Source organism: Streptopelia decaocto, assembly GCF_964273445.1.
Source record: "Streptopelia decaocto genome assembly, chromosome: 6".
Lineage (NCBI taxonomy): Eukaryota > Metazoa > Chordata > Aves > Columbiformes > Columbidae > Streptopelia > Streptopelia decaocto.
Genome location: NC_138660.1, coordinates 5,865,218 through 5,882,174, shown reverse-complemented (window position 1 = coordinate 5,882,174; position 16,957 = coordinate 5,865,218). Strand labels below are relative to the sequence as shown.

The 16,957-nt window shown below is 58.5% G+C and overlaps 2 protein-coding genes across 2 annotated transcripts; one reads left to right on the top strand and one right to left on the bottom strand.

Annotated features, from left to right (window-relative positions):
• Positions 1-2,473: 2,473 nt before the first annotated feature.
• LOC309440976 (mucin-4-like) lies at positions 2,474-6,264 on the top strand (the record flags this gene model as incomplete). Its single annotated transcript, XM_082055287.1, has 10 exons — positions 2,474-2,549; positions 3,099-3,281; positions 3,374-3,447; positions 3,666-3,730; positions 4,020-4,219; positions 4,420-4,588; positions 4,675-4,848; positions 5,676-5,713; positions 5,791-5,888; positions 6,115-6,264. The coding sequence occupies 10 exons, from the start codon at positions 2,474-2,476 to the stop codon at positions 6,169-6,171; spliced, it is 1,134 nt and encodes a 377-aa protein (XP_081911413.1). The 3' UTR covers positions 6,172-6,264.
• A 1,032-nt stretch (positions 6,265-7,296) lies between these two features.
• Positions 7,297-13,819, bottom strand: MUC4 (mucin 4, cell surface associated; the record flags this gene model as incomplete). The annotated part of the gene is made up of 10 exons (XM_082055286.1): positions 7,297-7,839; positions 8,139-8,258; positions 8,442-8,594; positions 9,015-9,194; positions 9,602-9,690; positions 10,446-10,576; positions 11,049-11,204; positions 11,439-11,603; positions 11,898-12,037; positions 13,363-13,819. 10 exons carry the CDS (start codon positions 13,817-13,819, stop codon positions 7,667-7,669), a joined length of 1,764 nt encoding a protein of 587 aa, XP_081911412.1. The 3' UTR covers positions 7,297-7,666.
• Positions 13,820-16,957: the final 3,138 nt, after the last annotated feature.

Below are 16,957 nucleotides of genomic sequence, written 5' to 3'. Positions count from 1 at the left end.
TCGTGGCCTTTGCTGCCCAGCACGTCTCCAGCACCACTGCAACAGTGAGTAGGAGTGACCCAGGTATTGCTTTGAATATTTAATGGGACAGACCCCTGTGGCAGGTTGGGCATCACCTCTGCATCACTTAGAAGCAGCCAGGACCTGAGAAGCATTTCCTCTCCTTGCCACCTCCCATGACCCCAACAAAGCTTGAACAGCGGTGGGTTAGACAGCTCTAACACTTCTCACAAGCTGTCCAGCAGAGGCTCACTGGGACATCTGCCATGATTTGCAGGTTGAGTGGACCTTGGGGAGTCAGGGTGACATCCAAGTCCTCCTCAATGATGAAACCATCTGGTTTTCCTACTCCCAAGGTGAGCAGGATGTGCTGTTAAATGTATCTGGGGAGGGACGAGAGGTGTCCCCATCCCATAGCGACCAGCCCTGACCAGGGTGAGAACAGCCATCCTGAGCCCCATCAAACACTGTGGACTCTCCCTCTGTGCTCCCCTTCTCTTGCAGACCTGGGTGCCGATGTGTACTACAGCCCTGGTGTCCTGCTGGTCAATGACTCCTCCATCACAGCCATCTTTGATGGGGCCATCAGCATCTCCATCTCAGCAGTCTCTGGGATCCTCAGCATGGTCTGCAGCCTGCCTGATCGGTACCGCAACAGCACCAAGGGCCTCCTGGGTGAGGACTTCTGGCACGGCTGCAGAGCAAGGGTGCAAAGTCCCCTTCCCACCCCAAAGCAGGCTGGCAAACGCTGGGTCTAAACTAAACACCAGCCAGTGCCAGAGAGGGGGTCAACCCCAGCATGGGGAACTCCAGGGCTCTGGTGATGCTCCACCAGGTGTGTGGGACCATGACCCCGCAGATGACTTCCAGATGCCAAATGGTACCTCCATCCCCATGAACAGCAGCGAGGAGGAGATCTACAGCTACGGGCTGACCTGTAAGTTCAGGCTCAGGATCTATCTTGTTGATCCCCCCCATTCCTGCACCTCCTGGCTGTGCTTTGGCTGGAGTGATGTAGACACTTGCGTGAGTGAAAGTGGTGCCAGGGAAACTCTTCAGTCTCCTCACCACTCCATCGAAAAGAGCCCTAAAATATAAAAAAAATTAAAAATCCAAAGCCATCCCCATGGTGTGCTCTCTTGCAGGGACTGTTGGAGAGCACAGCCTGTTTGCTCAGCCTCTGCCCTCACCGCTAACAAACTTCACGCCCGTCTTCTTGTCCCAGCTGCGGCAGGAGAACGAAAGCCTGTACCAGCTGGCAGCCTCGCGGTGCCATGGTAGCAGGGAGTGCATCTATGATGCGCTGAGCACAGGGGACGTGGCACTGGGCCTGGCCACCCAGAGCCTCGCTGCTGATTTCCAGCACAAGAAGATGGTACTCAGTAAGTGGAGCAGATCCTTGCCATGGCATGGATAACCGGGAAGTGCCATGCTCGCTCCCAGGGCTCTCTTGCTCCATGTGAGACAGGAGAGAAGTCATTGAGGTCTCTGAGTTGCATTGCCTGGCTGGCTGGTCTCCAAGCCTGCGAGATGCCACCATGCTGTACAACACAAGGGCCTTGTTGGTGGGTGGTCATGGCAGCATCTGCTTGGGGTCCCATCCTCACCAGGAGGGACTCAGAGCCAGAGGGTGCCGAGGCCACACAGCAAACACCTGGCTGCCCACTGTGTTGCTCTTTCCATAGATGCCTTCCCTCCCGTCATCATCGGTGACACGTCACTCACAGCCTTCAGGGCAGAAAGGGTCAGGAGGCAGTACCGTGCCGTGGGGATGGGTGCGCGTTTCATCCCCCACCTCTCTCCAGATCTCAACATATCAGGTAGGGAAGGAGAGACGTGGCAGCTGGGAAGGAGGAGAGGGACACCAGCCACCCAGTCCCTTTCTTCTGCCACCTCCTCTAACTACCGCCTCTACCCCCATCAGAGAGTGGCACCTTGACGTGGGAGCCCCACGGGATGTCCCCGCTTACTGTCAACCTGGAAGCTGTTGGGTCCAACAACCTCTCTGCCCTTCTCCAGCTCCGCTTCACCCTTTGCAGCTGCAGCAGGAGCCAGGAGTGTGACTACAGCAACACCGTCACCCTCGGGGGGTCCTCCCTGCAGGTAGTGTGCTGGCAAGCTGTGCTGGCTGTTTTCTCTGTCCAGCCATCCTCCTCGTGTCCCCTAACCACTGGTGTCACTGTCCCCTTCCCAGCTGGCAGCCTGCAGGTGTGAGGGCGGCTCCTCGGGTCCCTTCTGCCAGGACCCAGCAGACCCCTGTGCCCAGGGATGCTTCCCTGGCGTGAGCTGCGACTCGCACGCTGGATGTGGACCCTGCCCAGCCGGCCTGACCGGTGACGGACGGCACTGCTCAGGTGAGGAGAGCCCGCCATGGCCACCAGGAGCCCAGAGCACTCGCAGGACCCTGGCCAAGGTATTTCTCCTGGTGCCATGCTGCGTTGCCTTGGCAGATATTGATGAGTGCGCGCAGGGGATGGCATGCCCAGGGAACAGCACCTGCACCAACACGGTGGGCAGCTACTCCTGCTCCTGCCCAGGTGGTGAGGAGGGTGAGTATGGGAACCCCAGCAGGGCATGATCCTTGTCCCCATCACCCCTGGGGTCTCAGTGGGAAAGGGCTCCTGTGGGACCCGAACTGGCTGGAAAGGAGAGGAGGGGGAGTTGACTGAGCTCTGTACCCAAGCCCTCAGTGTCTTTAGCACAGGGGACCTGACTCCAGCTACCCCTCATGTTCCCAGGCTGCAGATCTCACTGATCCGCTGGGAAGGGGAACTTTTCCCTACAACTTCTCTCTTTGAGGAGGAAAAAAAATTCTCATCCCACCAAAGTTCAAATGTACACGTGGAGGTTGGGGGCCTGATACAAATCCTGTTTTGGGTGGTTTTGGTGGGGTTGGGCAGGTTTTTGCTCCTGTTCTAATGCAGCAGGCTGGGTTTTCACAAGGGTAAAAGGCTCCAGCAGAGCTTTTGAGGACCTGAATACTAAAAGTCTTAAGGAAAAAAATACCAGGAAGAAAGGTATTGCAGCATATCTGAGGATGGATCTGGCCCTGCAGCCAGGTTCAAGGCTCCACCTGACCTGGGCTCCCTGTCCCACAGGTGAGGATCTGGGCTGTGGCTCAGCCTGTGGGTCCCGCTCCTGTCCCGAGGGCTACTGCAGCAATGGGGGACACTGCCACCTGCACCCCATCACCTGTGCCCCCACCTGCACCTGCCCCCCAGCCTTCACCGACCAGCACTGCCTGGTGGCAGGGGGGGATTTTTGGCCGCTGCCCAGTGCAGGTGGGTGCCTGTGCTGGCAGGGGGGTGAACCCCAACCCTGCACGTCCCAGCCCTGGGATGCCAGAGCCACCCCTGCGGCTTCCCCTTGGCAGATCTCCCCCGGAGAAGTGTCCGGCTGCAGGTCAGAACGCTGCGAAATGCCACTGCTGGGGAAGTCAACGGCACCGTACGTCTCCGGAGGGGACAGGCTCGAGGAGGGGGGCGCGCTGGCACCCAGGGTGCAGTGGCAGCTTTGGGTGCCCGTGTCTCTGTGCACCCCCCTCCAGCAGGATCGCTGGGGACCCAGTGGATCTGCAGGCCTGGAGGGAGGTGGCACCAGCCGTGTGACAGCTGCACTGGTGCTGTCCTGCCTTTCCCTAACACCGTCCTGCTCCCCCACCACAGGTCTCAGCCATCCTGGGCTCCCTGGAGGTAAAGGCTTTCCAGAGCAACACCAACATCACCCAGATGTGAGTCAGATGTGGAGTGCCCCCTTGCCCACCTCAGGGAACCAGCAGGGCTGGGCATGGGGCCACAGGGTTTGGGACACAAAGGGCATTTCCCCCATCCCAGAGTCTATTTTTCTAGTCCTGATGCTGCTAAATCCTTGGAGACACAAGCCCCATGGCACCTTCCATCTCCTGCTTCATCACTTTACCACTCCCAAAATGGGGAAACTGAGGCACAGTGAGCCTCAGTCACTTTGTGATGCAGCAGTGGCTCCACCAGCAGCCTCGTCCTTTTCTTCTCTCCCTGCAGGACAGAGAGTGATGGTTTCACCTTCGTGGTGGTGTCAGAGTTTGCCTATGACAGCCGCGGCACTGTCATCCAGTTCCTGAACAAGGACCTGCCGGGGGCCATCACCAGTGCCTTCAACGGGCGGCGAGGGCGGCGGGAGGTGGGCACGCTCCTCCTCTTCCAGCGTCTGCACCGGGACAACATCACCGACCTGGTGAAGCGTGAGTTGCTCCTGGTGCTGAGCCAGGGAGTCCTAGAGGAGCACCCCACTGTCCCCATTGTCCCCATCACCCTGTGTGCCCTGGGGTTCAGGTAATACCGGTGGGAGAGGTAGGTGGGCATGGATCCAGCTTAGGGAGACCTGGGGAAGCATCAAGAGGTGATGCTGCTGTGTGGCCAAACTGATGCTGTCCCTTCCCAGTGACAGTGGCTGAGCTGAGGCCATATTTCCCCTGCGGTCTGTATGGCTACAAAGGCTACCAGCTCCACTACGTGGCAACCACTGGCTTCGTCTGCCTCTCCCCTTGCAAGATGGGCTATTGCCAGCATGGTAGCCACTGTCAGCACCTTCCTGAGGGACCCACATGCAGGTAACAGTGGTGCTGGGTGTGGACAAGGCCACTGGCCATGGCCACATGTCCCCACAGTGTCACTACTTCTCTCTCTCCATCTGCAGCTGCCTCCCCTTCTCCATCTTCTCCCCGGCTGGTACCCGGTGCGAGCAACTGGCCATCAGCCTCGCCGCCTTCCTCGGCATCTTGGTGGGAGCCCTGGTCCTGCTCTGCCTCCTGCTCACCAGCGCCTGCCTGGCCTCACACCTCTGCCGCCGGCACCACCACTGGAACCGGGGGTGAGCCATGGGCTGGACCTGCACAGGGGTGGGGGCTGTGGGTGCACCAGGGAATGGAAGTTGGGCATCAGGAAGAGCTTTTCCAGCCTGAAAAACTGGTGGAAAATCCATATCTGAAAGATCCCCCCCTAGTGGGACCCATCTGGCCTGGGCAATGGGAGCCTGGCTGGGGAAGGACCTGAGTTGGATGGTCTTTTAGCATCTTCCAGTGCCTTTTCCAGTCATCTACTCCTCAGGGGTGCAATGACATCAGGGGGTTGAATATTACCTTCCTTTTTCCCCATGTCAGGGAACATTTGCATTTCTTCTTCATCTCACCTGGTGCTTGGTTACAGATCTGTTCTGTTCTGTTTAGTTTTCATTTGAATACCATCTAAATTATTTCCACTGCAATTCACATTGGTCTAGAAAGAGCTGGTCTGGAGCAAGAAGAAGGTGGCTGCAGGAATGGACCTTGCTGTCCTGCAGAGCAGCGAGTTCGCAGATGCCTGATGAGCTGCCAGGCTGGGGTGGAAGCACCAGCATCTCCTTCCCTCCCCACAGCCCTTGGTCCCAGCATGGCACCCAGGCTCGGGGGCAGCTCAGCACCCCAAGCCCCCCACACCAGTCAGAGCCATGTCCTGCCCCTGCTGCCGGCTCTGGAGCTGGGTTCTGTGGCAAAGGGAGAAATTGTGTGTTGCAGAACAGTTGAGGCTTTTTCTCCTCTCATCTCACCCCCAGACTCAGTCTCTGCTCCCCAATTCCATCTTACCCAGGTGCCAGGACCAAGCAGGGGTTCCCCCAGCCTCCCCTGACATTTCATCTCCTTTCTGCTCCTCACCTTCTAGGACCAAGGAGACCTTCTGGAGGTCACGGACCTTCTCCTGTGAGTATATCTCTCTGAAATCCTGGCTCTGCTTCACTCTTGTCTTCTTCAAGCTCTGCTCATCTTCCCTGCTCCAGCTCTGACGATGGCAAGAGAGCGGACAGAGACCCCATGCTCCCACCCCCTGGAAAGGTGTTGGGAACCACAGCTGCCAGCCATTGACCCTTCAGTCCAGGTTTGCTTGGGAGTTATTGTCTCGGGGGGGGAAGGGGGTCGGGATAGGGGGCTGTGGGCTGGGAACCACTGTCCTGGCCTCAAAGATGCTAAGAAGCTCTGCCTCATCCCGGAGCATCAGCGATGCTTTGACTGGTGTTGGAGCCTGTCCCACTGCCTGAGCTCATAGCAAAGAGCAGAGCCCATGCAGCAGCGACAGCACGGCCTGGCCTGTCCCTCCTTTACAGATAAGGATCCAGAGACCCCACCTGAGGCCCCTGAACCAGCCCTCCCAGCAGCCCTAGAGCCATCCTGCTCGGCGCCTCCGGGGGCACGGAGGAGCCGCTGCTGCCGACCCCACCACCCACTCCTGACAACAGCACCCACGTGGAGGCAGAGGCAGCTGCCTTTTGGGGTTTGGTCTTCGTAGGAGGGTTCACTCTGCAGGAGGTGCTTTTTTTTTTTTTTTGAATGAAAAACGTGGTTTTATATTAGATGGCCAAAGCAAGAGGATTTCATGTTCTCCTGAGGACCTGCAGAGGTACCGGGATAGTCCTTCAGTGTGTCTGCATCGGGGTGTGCCCTAGTGCAGGGTAACTGGACATGACAGAGCCACCAATAGCAGAGTCAGGTGGGGAAACACAGCAATTGTAACCCTTTAGGAGCAAAATAGAATAAACCAAAAATTGTGGCATGCTGCTGAGTAATTTGCTTGCAACCCATGGTGCCTGTGCCCTAACCCTATTCCCTGTCACCACGCTCTCAAGTCTTTGCCATGTGCTGGTCCCATCCACAGGGCCAAAGAGAAGATGAATGCAGCTTTTTTTTGTTGCTCTGTCCCCTCATCCCCTTGCAAAGCCCCAAGTCTCCCTCACTGCTCAGATCGCACAGGCTGGGCTGTGGTCCCAAGGAAGGTGCGACAGAGCCCGTCAGACCCCAGCTCCAGCCCCGCTGCCCCAGAGCCCGGCTCAGCCACAGCCCAAACCCTCACATCCCCAGCACCAGCTCTGAGGGCAGCAGCATCCTGCAACACCACTGTCCCCACCGCCACCTCCCAACCTGGTTCATGAGAGCACGTGGCTGCAGCAAGATCAGTGATGCTCAGACCTTTGAGGCTTTATTGAATGAAATAGATTTGACAAATATCTTTTTTTTTTTTTTAAGAAAGGTAGATTCTCTCTTACACACAATAATTTTTTTTTTGTCCCAATGCTTCTGATCACAGGATTGAATTTTGCCCTCGCACATACAGCAGAGGTGTCAAGCAGCCTCTGCCTTGATCTGGAGAATTGTCCCTTCTCCTGGGCACAAGGACTGCACAGGTGGGGATGGCTGGAGGACAGAAGTTGGGGACAAGACAGGACCAGGTCACAGGGTGAGCCTTGTGCACCACAGCACTCAGGCGCTTGGGTGCAGGTGACTCATGTGAGGTGCAAAACCCATTCCCTGGGTACCAGGAGACCAAACTCAGCTTCCAGCGTGGGGGGACAGCAGGTGTAGGGAGGTGGGTGCAGTGAGGGGTACCTGCCCAGCTCCCTGCCAGCAAGGAGGTGCCCACAGGCACCCGTTCAGCTGCAGCTGGGGAAGGGTGACTAAAGCAATGGACTCCTTGGGACAAGTCTGGGTTAGAAAAATGAACTTGCACCAGTGAAGGTAACCGCAGACACCGGCTGAGTGAGCTGCCCTCCGCGGCAAGCAGGGGTGATGGGCGCTGGGAGGAACAGGGGATGTGGGACAAGCAGGAATAAAGGACTTGGAGAATAAGCTGTGGCCCAGGCCATGTTGCACATGTGCAATCCCTCAGTTACTTGTCTTCTCTATCTGCAAAGAAGAAGAAATAAGGATTCCCTGGCCATCTTCTCCCTGGCCAGCAGCCCTGGGACAGGCAGTGGGATGCAGCCAGTGGGTAGGAGACCCCTGAGCCCACTCACCTCCCTGCTCCTTCGAGCTACTCTCCTCCTCCTCCGAGGAACCTGTGGCAGTTGCAAGAAAGCCGCACATCAGCTTACACCAACAACCATGTTAGCTGCAGTCCTCCTCCCCTCCCGGTGTGCTGTCACCCCCAGACTATGCCAGTGGTTATGTGCTAAGGGAGATGCCCTCCCTCAACTCTGCACAGCCCAGGGAACAGCACAACCCATACGTGGGCACCACAAAACCCATCCCTCTGCCTGAGGCTCTTGCTGCCTTGACCACAGAGTAGCTGGGATGCTCCCCCCTGCCCTGGGCACCAAGACGGCATCGCCCTGGCACACATGGGCTGCAAACCCACCAGTACCGGGCGACTGGTATCCATCACAGCCAATCTTCGGTCTCTTCTCACTGTAGCGGGCGCAGAGATGAGCACTGCCCGCCTGGTTACAGCACCAGTCATACAACTTGAGCTCCTGGTCTGTAGGCAAAATAGGAGAGTAAGGGGCTGAAAGGGAGAGGGAGATGGGCTGGCTCCGGGCAGGCAGGGCACTCGCCTCTTCACTCCCTCCAAGGGCAACAGCATGGCACACAGATCAAAACAATTTACAGGCTACAGCCATGACAGCCTCAGCTAAGGGATGCCGGGGTTGCCAGTGCTTACCGCGGAAGGGGGATGCCTGCCTGGAGAACCTCCAGTACCTCTCCTGCCGCCCCTCGATGAGCCGGCTCTGGCTGTCGTACAGGCAGCGGACACCAGCGCCGTATGGGTTCGGGGAGGCTGAGTGCAGCATGGAGACACGGGCAGCCCCCCAGCCTGCAAGGGAGCAGCAGTGAGCCCCAGTGCAGCCCTGCCCGGCCAGCAGCCCTGCTGCCGGGCACCGAGCGGGGCTGGGGCTGGCTCCTTGTCCATCACTCATGGTGCTATGGGTGGTTTGGAGAGACTGATGGGGACTATCCAAGTGGTGCCCTAAGGTGAGACCCCAGTGCTGGGGAGGGTCCATCCCTGCTGTCCCTGTGCAGCTTAGACCAGCTGCATACAGTTTAACAAAACATGGACAGGTCAGCCCTCATTCCTCCCCATTTTCCCTGTCTCTGTGGAAAAGGGCAGCTCCCTCCCCATTTTCCTTGGGGTCCCCTGCCCACCCAGCCAGGAGGGACTCGAGCCACCCTTGCAGGGGAGATGGTGAGGGACAGCTCGGGGATGAAGACGGTGGGGAAGGGGCATTTCACTTGCCTCCCCGGCTGCTCTTGAAGCGCGGGTCCTGCTGCCCTTGCTGCAGGGTGCAGGGGCAGGCGGGCAGGCCCTGGCTCCACATCCGCGGCTCCTGCTGCTGCCCTGTCCACGCCAGGCACTTCAGCCGGTAGTTGATACCCACGCGGCTCTCCAGTTTGTAAATCCACAGCCCACGGAGGTCTGAGCAGGGAGAGAAACCATGAGTCGTCACCTCTGGCCAAGGGGATCACGGGGCAGTTTTGGCCTGAGGCAAGAGCCAAGTGATGCTGGAAGATGAGCACGCATTGACCTCCAGCCATGGGACCTTGTGTTTAACAGCCACCCAACAGGAGGGAAATGGCGGGAGACTCTCCCCAAAGAAGAAAACCTTGAACATAGCCATTGCAACAAAAAGTGTCCATGGAAACATCAGCCTCAGGGCACAGCTTGTACCCAGGGGAAGGATTTTATGTGCTTGGGGGAAAAGCCTGGCCTTGGTGAACTCAGTGAGAGCCTTGCCACAGTGGCAGGGTGGATTTCAGCGCCTGGGAATGTCCCCCAGAAGCCCTTCTCCAAACACCCCAGGGGCTGCAAGAACCTGTTCCTACCTGTGTTGTAGCCCCTGAACTGGTCAGGGCGATATTTAGCAGCTGGAGGTCTCCGAGTCAAGTCGTCATTGCGGTAAAAGCCATCCCCGCTGTGTGCAGAGGAAAGGGGAGAAATCAGAGGCTGCTCTTCCCGAGCGGGGTTATCTCAGCCCCATCCCCAGCCTGCCCTTCAGCCACCCTGATCCTGAGCATGCAGGACCCCACAGCACCCAAATCACAGCTCCGGGGACAGAAGGGCAAAGACACCAGCTCCCCCAGCCCACTGCCTCTTCTCTAGGGGGTGCTGCAAATGCTCCTGCCACATCATGGGCTGTACCCACAGACACCTTGAGACCCCACAAACAGCTTCCATGGTCTACCAGCACCTTGCAGGGTGACAGGGCACAGAAACCCACGAGTAGTCATGCACAGGGAAGCACATACACATGCTTGTACTGCCCGCGCTTCCCATCCCAGCCACCTTTTCCTTACCCAGCTGCAGCAAGCAGTTAAATAGCAAACCCCAGGGACAGAGTGCCTGTAATGCGAGGAGGCAGGAAGCGACTGCTCCGGCCAAGCAGCGGAAATCCCTTCCCTCAACTGGCACAAAGTTCAGCAAACATCCCCTTCTCCCCCCTGCTTCCACCCAAACCACCAGGACACTGCAGACCAGGGACCCCAGAGGGATGTGTGGATCTTAGAGTGAGCGCAGCCCAGCCGTTTGGCACTAACGGGACAAATTTGGAAACCCCCATATGTCAGGCTGTATGGGTGTGGAGACCTCATCTGGTCTGTCCTCATCCTTGCAGAACACTTCATGGGATACAGGGGGAGGACACGGGGTTGGGGGCCAGGACTGCTGTACCTGGTGTAGCCGATGAGCACGTTGGTGGCAGCCAGCCTGGTGTAATCCCACTGCATGCCACCCGCCTGGTACAGCATCAGCACGTAGGACCTGAAGCCGTCGGTGGTCAGGACAGCCTGGTATGTGTTCGTCTGGGGAGAAATGTTGTGGAGAGGTAAGAAAGTGAGGAAAGCTGCTGGGTTTAAAATTAGGGGTGCGTGTGAGTGCTGGCTGGGGGACGGTGGGGCTGAGGTCTTGGTGTGCAAGGCAAATGCAGCCTGGGCTGGTTTGCATTTTGCATGGCAAATGTGATGATTTTACTTTGATGCTGTTCCATGAAAAGCCTTAAATTCACCCACTTTTATGCTTCTAAAGAACAAACTCCCACCACATTAAAGAGAAAGATTTAACGGAACAGGGAGAGTTCAACTAAATATGTTCCCCCAAAAAACCTGAAAACCACCAAAACGCGGGCACAGCCCAGTTCTTTTCGGCCAAAGTCTTCAAGACTGACCTTTTTCACAGAACTAGTTCTTATTTTCAGGCACAGACAAGGTAATGGCCCATAGAACTTGGGGTTTTTGTGAGAACTCAACAAGCCCTTGAGCTCCATCAGCCTCTTACCCTCCGAGTGTCAGTCCGTGCTCCGTAGGCAGGTGCCTTCTCCCAGGTGATCTTCAGGGTCCAGGCTGCCGAGTAGGAGGACCTCAGGTACCGCCGAACCTTCGCTTCCACGTCACGGACGAAGGGAGGCTTGTCCTTGTTAAGGGTGGGGAACTCCTGCAGGTTGGGTACACCAGTGGATCTGTGTTAGCTCCCAGCAGGGCAAAGACAGGTCAAGATTGGGGTCATCCATGGAGCATTGTGGATGAGGTTTGGACAGCCCCCCCCCCCCCACAGGACCAACAGCTCTTAAATTTGGCCCAGAAAAGGGAATTACCACTCATGGACTGCCATCTCAAGGGACATTAGTATAATTTATCATCCAAAAATGTTTCAGGTGGCTTCACTTACCTGGTAAAAGGTAGTACCAACGCCTCTGGAGAAGTCAGCATTGTCCCAAAACACAGCAATCATGGGAACCTCCTCACGGCCGCTAAAGCCTCTGGGAGGGGGGTTGGGGTACGTGAAGATGCTGTTGTCCGAGGCTGGGAAAATGATTTGTCCGTTGTCTGTAAACTGAACAGAGGGATCCCTCCATCAGGTGAGATCAGGATCAGTGGGATCCCCCAACACAGGGGTGGCAGTCCTCCCATTTCCAAGCCTACTCTGAGGAGCATCCAAGTAAGGCCACCACTGGCCACCGCCAAAACTGGCACAAAGTCACCTCCTGCTGCAAAAAGACCCTGGCATCATCCCAGTTGATTCAAGCCCGTAAGGGTCCCATCCCAGACACCTGGCCCCTAGTCCCTCCCACAGGTTTTTGGGGGATGGCCACTTGCCCAACAGCAAGTCAAGCCAAGGTAGACTCACATAGAGAGAGTTGCGCAGGGTGTTCCCAAACGGGAATCCAGTCTCGGGCTTGAAAAGCGGAGAATTAAAATCCACCTTTCTTTCCACATACTCCCGATCATTTTCCCTCACTCCATACCCATAGAGGGGTACAGCTGGGACTGAAAAAGAAGAACAAAACAAAACACATTTACAGCAAGGCCTCTGGTCTGCGCCAAAAACTTGAAGGGCTGAAATGATTTTGCTTCCACAGGGACTCAGCCTGGGCAGCAGGAGGAGGGGGCAACACTGCCAGTAGCCCTCTGAGACACCCTGCATGTCACCTTCCCCTACAGGAGCTTGCCCCCATCCCTTTTGTTGCCTTACACGTGCACAGCTGCCCCCAACCTGCTGTGGTGGCCTTTGTAGTCACTGTCCCTTCCTGCTCCAACCCCGTTGGGGCACCATGCTGAGGGACTGCTGTTAGGAGGGGAAAAACATCGCTAAGGACTGTGGGAGGGGGACAGCAGGAAACTAAACACCCACAGCTCTTTCTAGAGATGTTTACAGTCTCCAGCTCTCTATCTATGTCCATTAAATAAAACAAAGAATTTGGAGGGGAAGCATTTTCCACCTGATGGGACCGTACTTGAAGGCAAGCTCTGCCTGCCAAAAATGCAAGCTCTTGTGCAGGAATTGCATCTCCCCCAGGGATCCTGGTCCCATATAGCCCCCTCCCCAGTCTCTGGGCACTGAAAATTCCCCAGGACAGTCCTTCAGGAGGCCAGAGGTGCTCCTGCTGCCTGGGCTGCCCGCGAGCATCACGTACCTGTGGGGCTGGGCAGTAGGTTCAGGGCAGTCACCGGCCCTCCTGGTGGAGCTGGAAACACGGGGGATGATGCCTGGGAGGTGACAGTGGCTGCTGCTGGACTGGGGAGCACCTTCCTGACCCCAGGGATGGGGGCTGGTGGGACTGGGCTGGTGGTGACCGGGCTGCAGGACACAACTGGGCGTGCGGTGGCTGGGAACCCTCTTGGGGTTCCCCCCTGGCTTGGGAAGGCTGCATGGAGGCTTGACCCACTGGCGGCAAGAACTCCATTTGCCAAGCTGGTGGTCACCTTGTTGCCTGAGAATGGCTGCATGCCAGCAGGTGACAAGCCACTGACAGGTCCTGGCCCTGGGATCTTTGATCCAGGGCTGCCAGCAGCAATCCCAGCGGGAGGCAGGACAGAGAGCCCTGGGGTTCCCCCAGGTGAGGAGCGAGGGGGGGTTTCCATGGCTGCCCTGGTTCCAGCCACACTGGGAAGGAGCTGAGCAACTTCCCCTCGCCCTGCCGTCACTTTGGGGAGTACAGCATTTGCTTCCCCAGGCACAAGGCCATCAGCATCCCCAGAGGGATCCCCAGGGCTTCCCGGCTGGCGAGGGGGCAGGAGCAGGGCAGGCCCCCCCAGCACAGCAGCCCCCAGCTCTCCCTTTCCCCCCGCAGAGGACCCCACTAGTGACTCACGTGCCGAAAGCCCGGGGCCAGCAGACACCCCCTCTGCAGAGCTTTCTCCCTCCAGAGCAGAAGGCAGCACTGGGGCAGCATTGGGGGATGTGGGGGCACGGGGTGATGCTTCTCCAGAAGGTGCTGGCATCCCTGAGGCCACCTCGTCTTCAGGAGACCACAGCTGGGCACCTCCAGCATCACCTGCCAGCCCACCTGGTGCCCCCAGAGCCAGGGGGGCGCTCCCGCTCTGGGTGCTGGGGACAAAGTGGGGGTCTCCATTGGGTGCCAGCCCCGAGGTCAGCCCATGTCCAGGGAGGAGCAGAGAAGCAGGCAGTGAGGTGGCTGTGCCATCGGAGACACCATCAGCACCTGGAGCCACCGGGAGCAGGGGCTGCGCCTCCTGTGGGGAGGCAAGGGCAGACGGGGCTGACGCTCCTGACGTGGTCTGTACGATGGGTCCTGCTCCCTCTCCCATGCTGGCATTGGAGGAAGGTCCCCTATTAGCTAAGGCACCTCCAGGCAGATCCACCCCATTGACTTGGCTCAGTTTTGCATCAGAAAGTCCAAGATCAGCACTGCTCTGAATGCCAGGGGCAGATACAGGGGGTTCCTCAGGGCCAGCAGCCTCCAAGCCTGTGCTCAAGCCATTGCTGGCTTCACCAGCTCCAGGAAGGTTTGCTCCATTGGCAGCCGTCCCAGGTGATGAAGACCCCACAGTAGATGAAGAAGTAGATGCAGACTGCAGCACAGCTGCTGCTTCTCCATCAGGGGCTCCTGAACCAGCTGGCTGCCCTTCAGCAGCAGTCTGCCCCAGGGATGTTCCGTCACCAGCTGCTTCACCTGCACCTTCCCCTGCAGCAGGAGGGACCCCAGGGCCAGCACCCAGGGAAGGCTGCAGAGCTCCAGGAGTGCTGCCTGCTCCTCCAAGGGCACTTGGACTGGCTGTATCCAAAAGAGGTGATGTTGCCACCACATCACTGTGAGAGGCAGGACTGGACAAGGAACCTGCACCAGGCAGTTGATTCACTCCAGCCGCCGTCCCACCGCCTGCAGCAGAGATCAGGGATGGCTCAAACTCAGTCCCACTGCCTGCTCCTCCCAGCACTGGCTCTGTTGTACCGGTGCCATGTCCTTCCACTGCTGGCAGCCCTGGGTTTGTGCCAAACTGGTACCCAAGGGCAGGTGATGGGGGTCCTGCTGGTCCATAGGCTGCTGAGCTGGGGACATCCCATGCTGAAGTCAAAACGGTGCCTGGTCCGCTGGCTCCAGGGAGACCTGCTCCCTGGGGAGCACCAGCTGCTGTTCCCCAGGGCTGTGGCTCCTCAAAGGATGGAGACACGGGTGCTCCCTGGGCAGCACTGAGGTCGGGGCTCACTGGTGTCTCTGCCCCAGACACGGGGCCAGCTGCAGATCCCAGGGGTGGGTAAGCAGCCCCAGGAGCACTGGGAAATTCACTGGGCAGGTCCCCTGGTCCTTCAGCCCCTGAGAGGTCGGGCTGCAGCCCAGCACTGCCGAGAGATGCAGGACCAGGTGGGGACACTTGTCCTAGTGCCGGGGCTGCTCCTGTCCCTGCTCTGTCCCCAGGAGCTGATGGAGGGGACAGTTCAGCATTCACCAAAGCCCCTGTTTCTCCTGCTGGCAGCTCCCCGGTGTTAGAGGGATCCTGCTGAGCACTGAAGGCTGAAGGACTTGTCTCTGTGTAGGGACTTTCACTCTCTGGGTTTCCTGCCTGTACCGCATTCCCTGTGCCATCAGCCCCCAGGACCTGAGCGAGCCCTGGGCCAGTTTCACTGTCTGGAGAGGCTGGGGACAGGCTGTCAGGGACAGGGGCAGCGGCTGGGATGAGACCTGCTCCATCGTCCTCTGAAACTGAGGATGTTGCCACCACATCAGTGGGAGAGGCAGGACCGGACAAGGAACCTGCACCAGGCAGTTGATTCACTCCAGCCGCCGTCCCGCCGCCTGCAGCAGAGATCAGGGATGGCTCAAACTCAGTCCCACTGCCTGCTCCTCCCAGCACCGGCTCTGTTGTACCAGCACCTTGTCCCTCCACTGCCGGCAGCCCTGGGTTAGTGCCAAACTGGTCCCCAAGGGCAGGTGATGGGGGTCCTGCTGGTCCATAGGCTGCTGAGCTGGGGACATCCCATGCTGAAGTCAAAACGGTGCCTGGTCCGCTGGCTCCAGGGAGACCTGCTCCCTGGGGAGCACCAGCTGCTGTTCCCCATGGCTGCGGTTCCTCAAAGGATGGAGACACGGGTGCTCCCTGGGCAGCACTGAGGTCGGGGCTCACTGGTGTCTCTGCCCCAGACACGGGGCCAGCTGCAGATCCCAGGGGTGGGTAAGCAGCCCCAGGAGCGCTGGGAAATTCACTGGGCAGGTCCCCTGGTCCTTCAGCCCCTGAGAGGTCGGGCTGTGGCCCAGCCCTGCTGAGAGATGCAGGACCAGGTGGGGGCACTTGTCCTAGTGCCGGGGCTGCTCCTGCTCCGTCCCCAAGAGCTGATGGAGGGGACAGTTTGGCATTTGCCAGAGCTTCTGTTTCTCCAGCTGGCAGCTCTCCAGTGTTAGCAGCATCCTGCTGAGTGCTGAAGGCTGAAGGACTCGTGTCACTCTGGATATCTGCATAAAGACTGTCATCCCCTGGGCCTCCTACCTGTGCTATGTCCCCTGGACCCTCAGCCCCCTGACCCTGGACCCCAGCAGCGGGCCATGCCAGTCCATCAGGTATGAAAGATGCTGGGCTGGGGACATCTGAAGCTGAACTCGAGCCAGTGCCAGGTCCATTGGCTCCCTGGGGAGCACCAGCGGTGATGCCCCATGGCTGTGACCCCCCAAGAGATGGAGACACAGGTGTTCCTGAGGCAGCTGCAGGGTCAGGGCTTGTTCCTGTCTCTGCCCCATCGCCAGCTGCAGGCAGGGTGCTGGCCCCAGCCCCTGAGGGTGGGTAAGCAGCCCTCAGAGCACTGGAGTTGTCTGTGGGGGGTGGCAGAGCAGACGCAAGCAGTGGTGGCTGTTCTCCAATGGGAATCTGCCATGGGGCAGGCTGCAGGGATGGTTTGGCGAGACCCATTGTTCCTGCGTCCTCTGTGGGCAGCACAGTGTCCAGGACTGGGGGGTTCGTGTCACTCTGTGCATCAGTGGGAACCCTTGGGGCCAATAGCGAGGTGGCCACGTCCTCTGTCACCTCAGGTGCCGCAGGTGCCTCAATGGCTGCAGGTGACAGGGTTGAACCTTCCGATGACAGCCCAGGAGCTCCCTGCCCATCCCTGTCCCCATCGCCAGCTGGTGCCAGGGAAGCAGCCGGGCTCAGCGCTGCCTGGCTGGGGAGGAGGGAGGGCTCCCCTGGGCTTCCCACTGTTGCACTCTCTGGAGACAAGAGGGATGAACCAGCTGTGCTGAATTCACCATTTACTGCATCTCCCCTGGCTCCAGGCACCAAAGCTGAGGGACTTTCCTTGGCAGCTGGGGCTGTTTCTCCCTCTGGCTCTGGGGCAATGCCCCCAGCCCTGCTCAACATCCCATCCTGCTGGTTTGTGATCAGCCTCCCAGCGCTGGGGCTGGGGCTCCAGGAGTTGGCACTGTCTTCTGTTTGAATACCCACAAGCTGGGTTGTGCC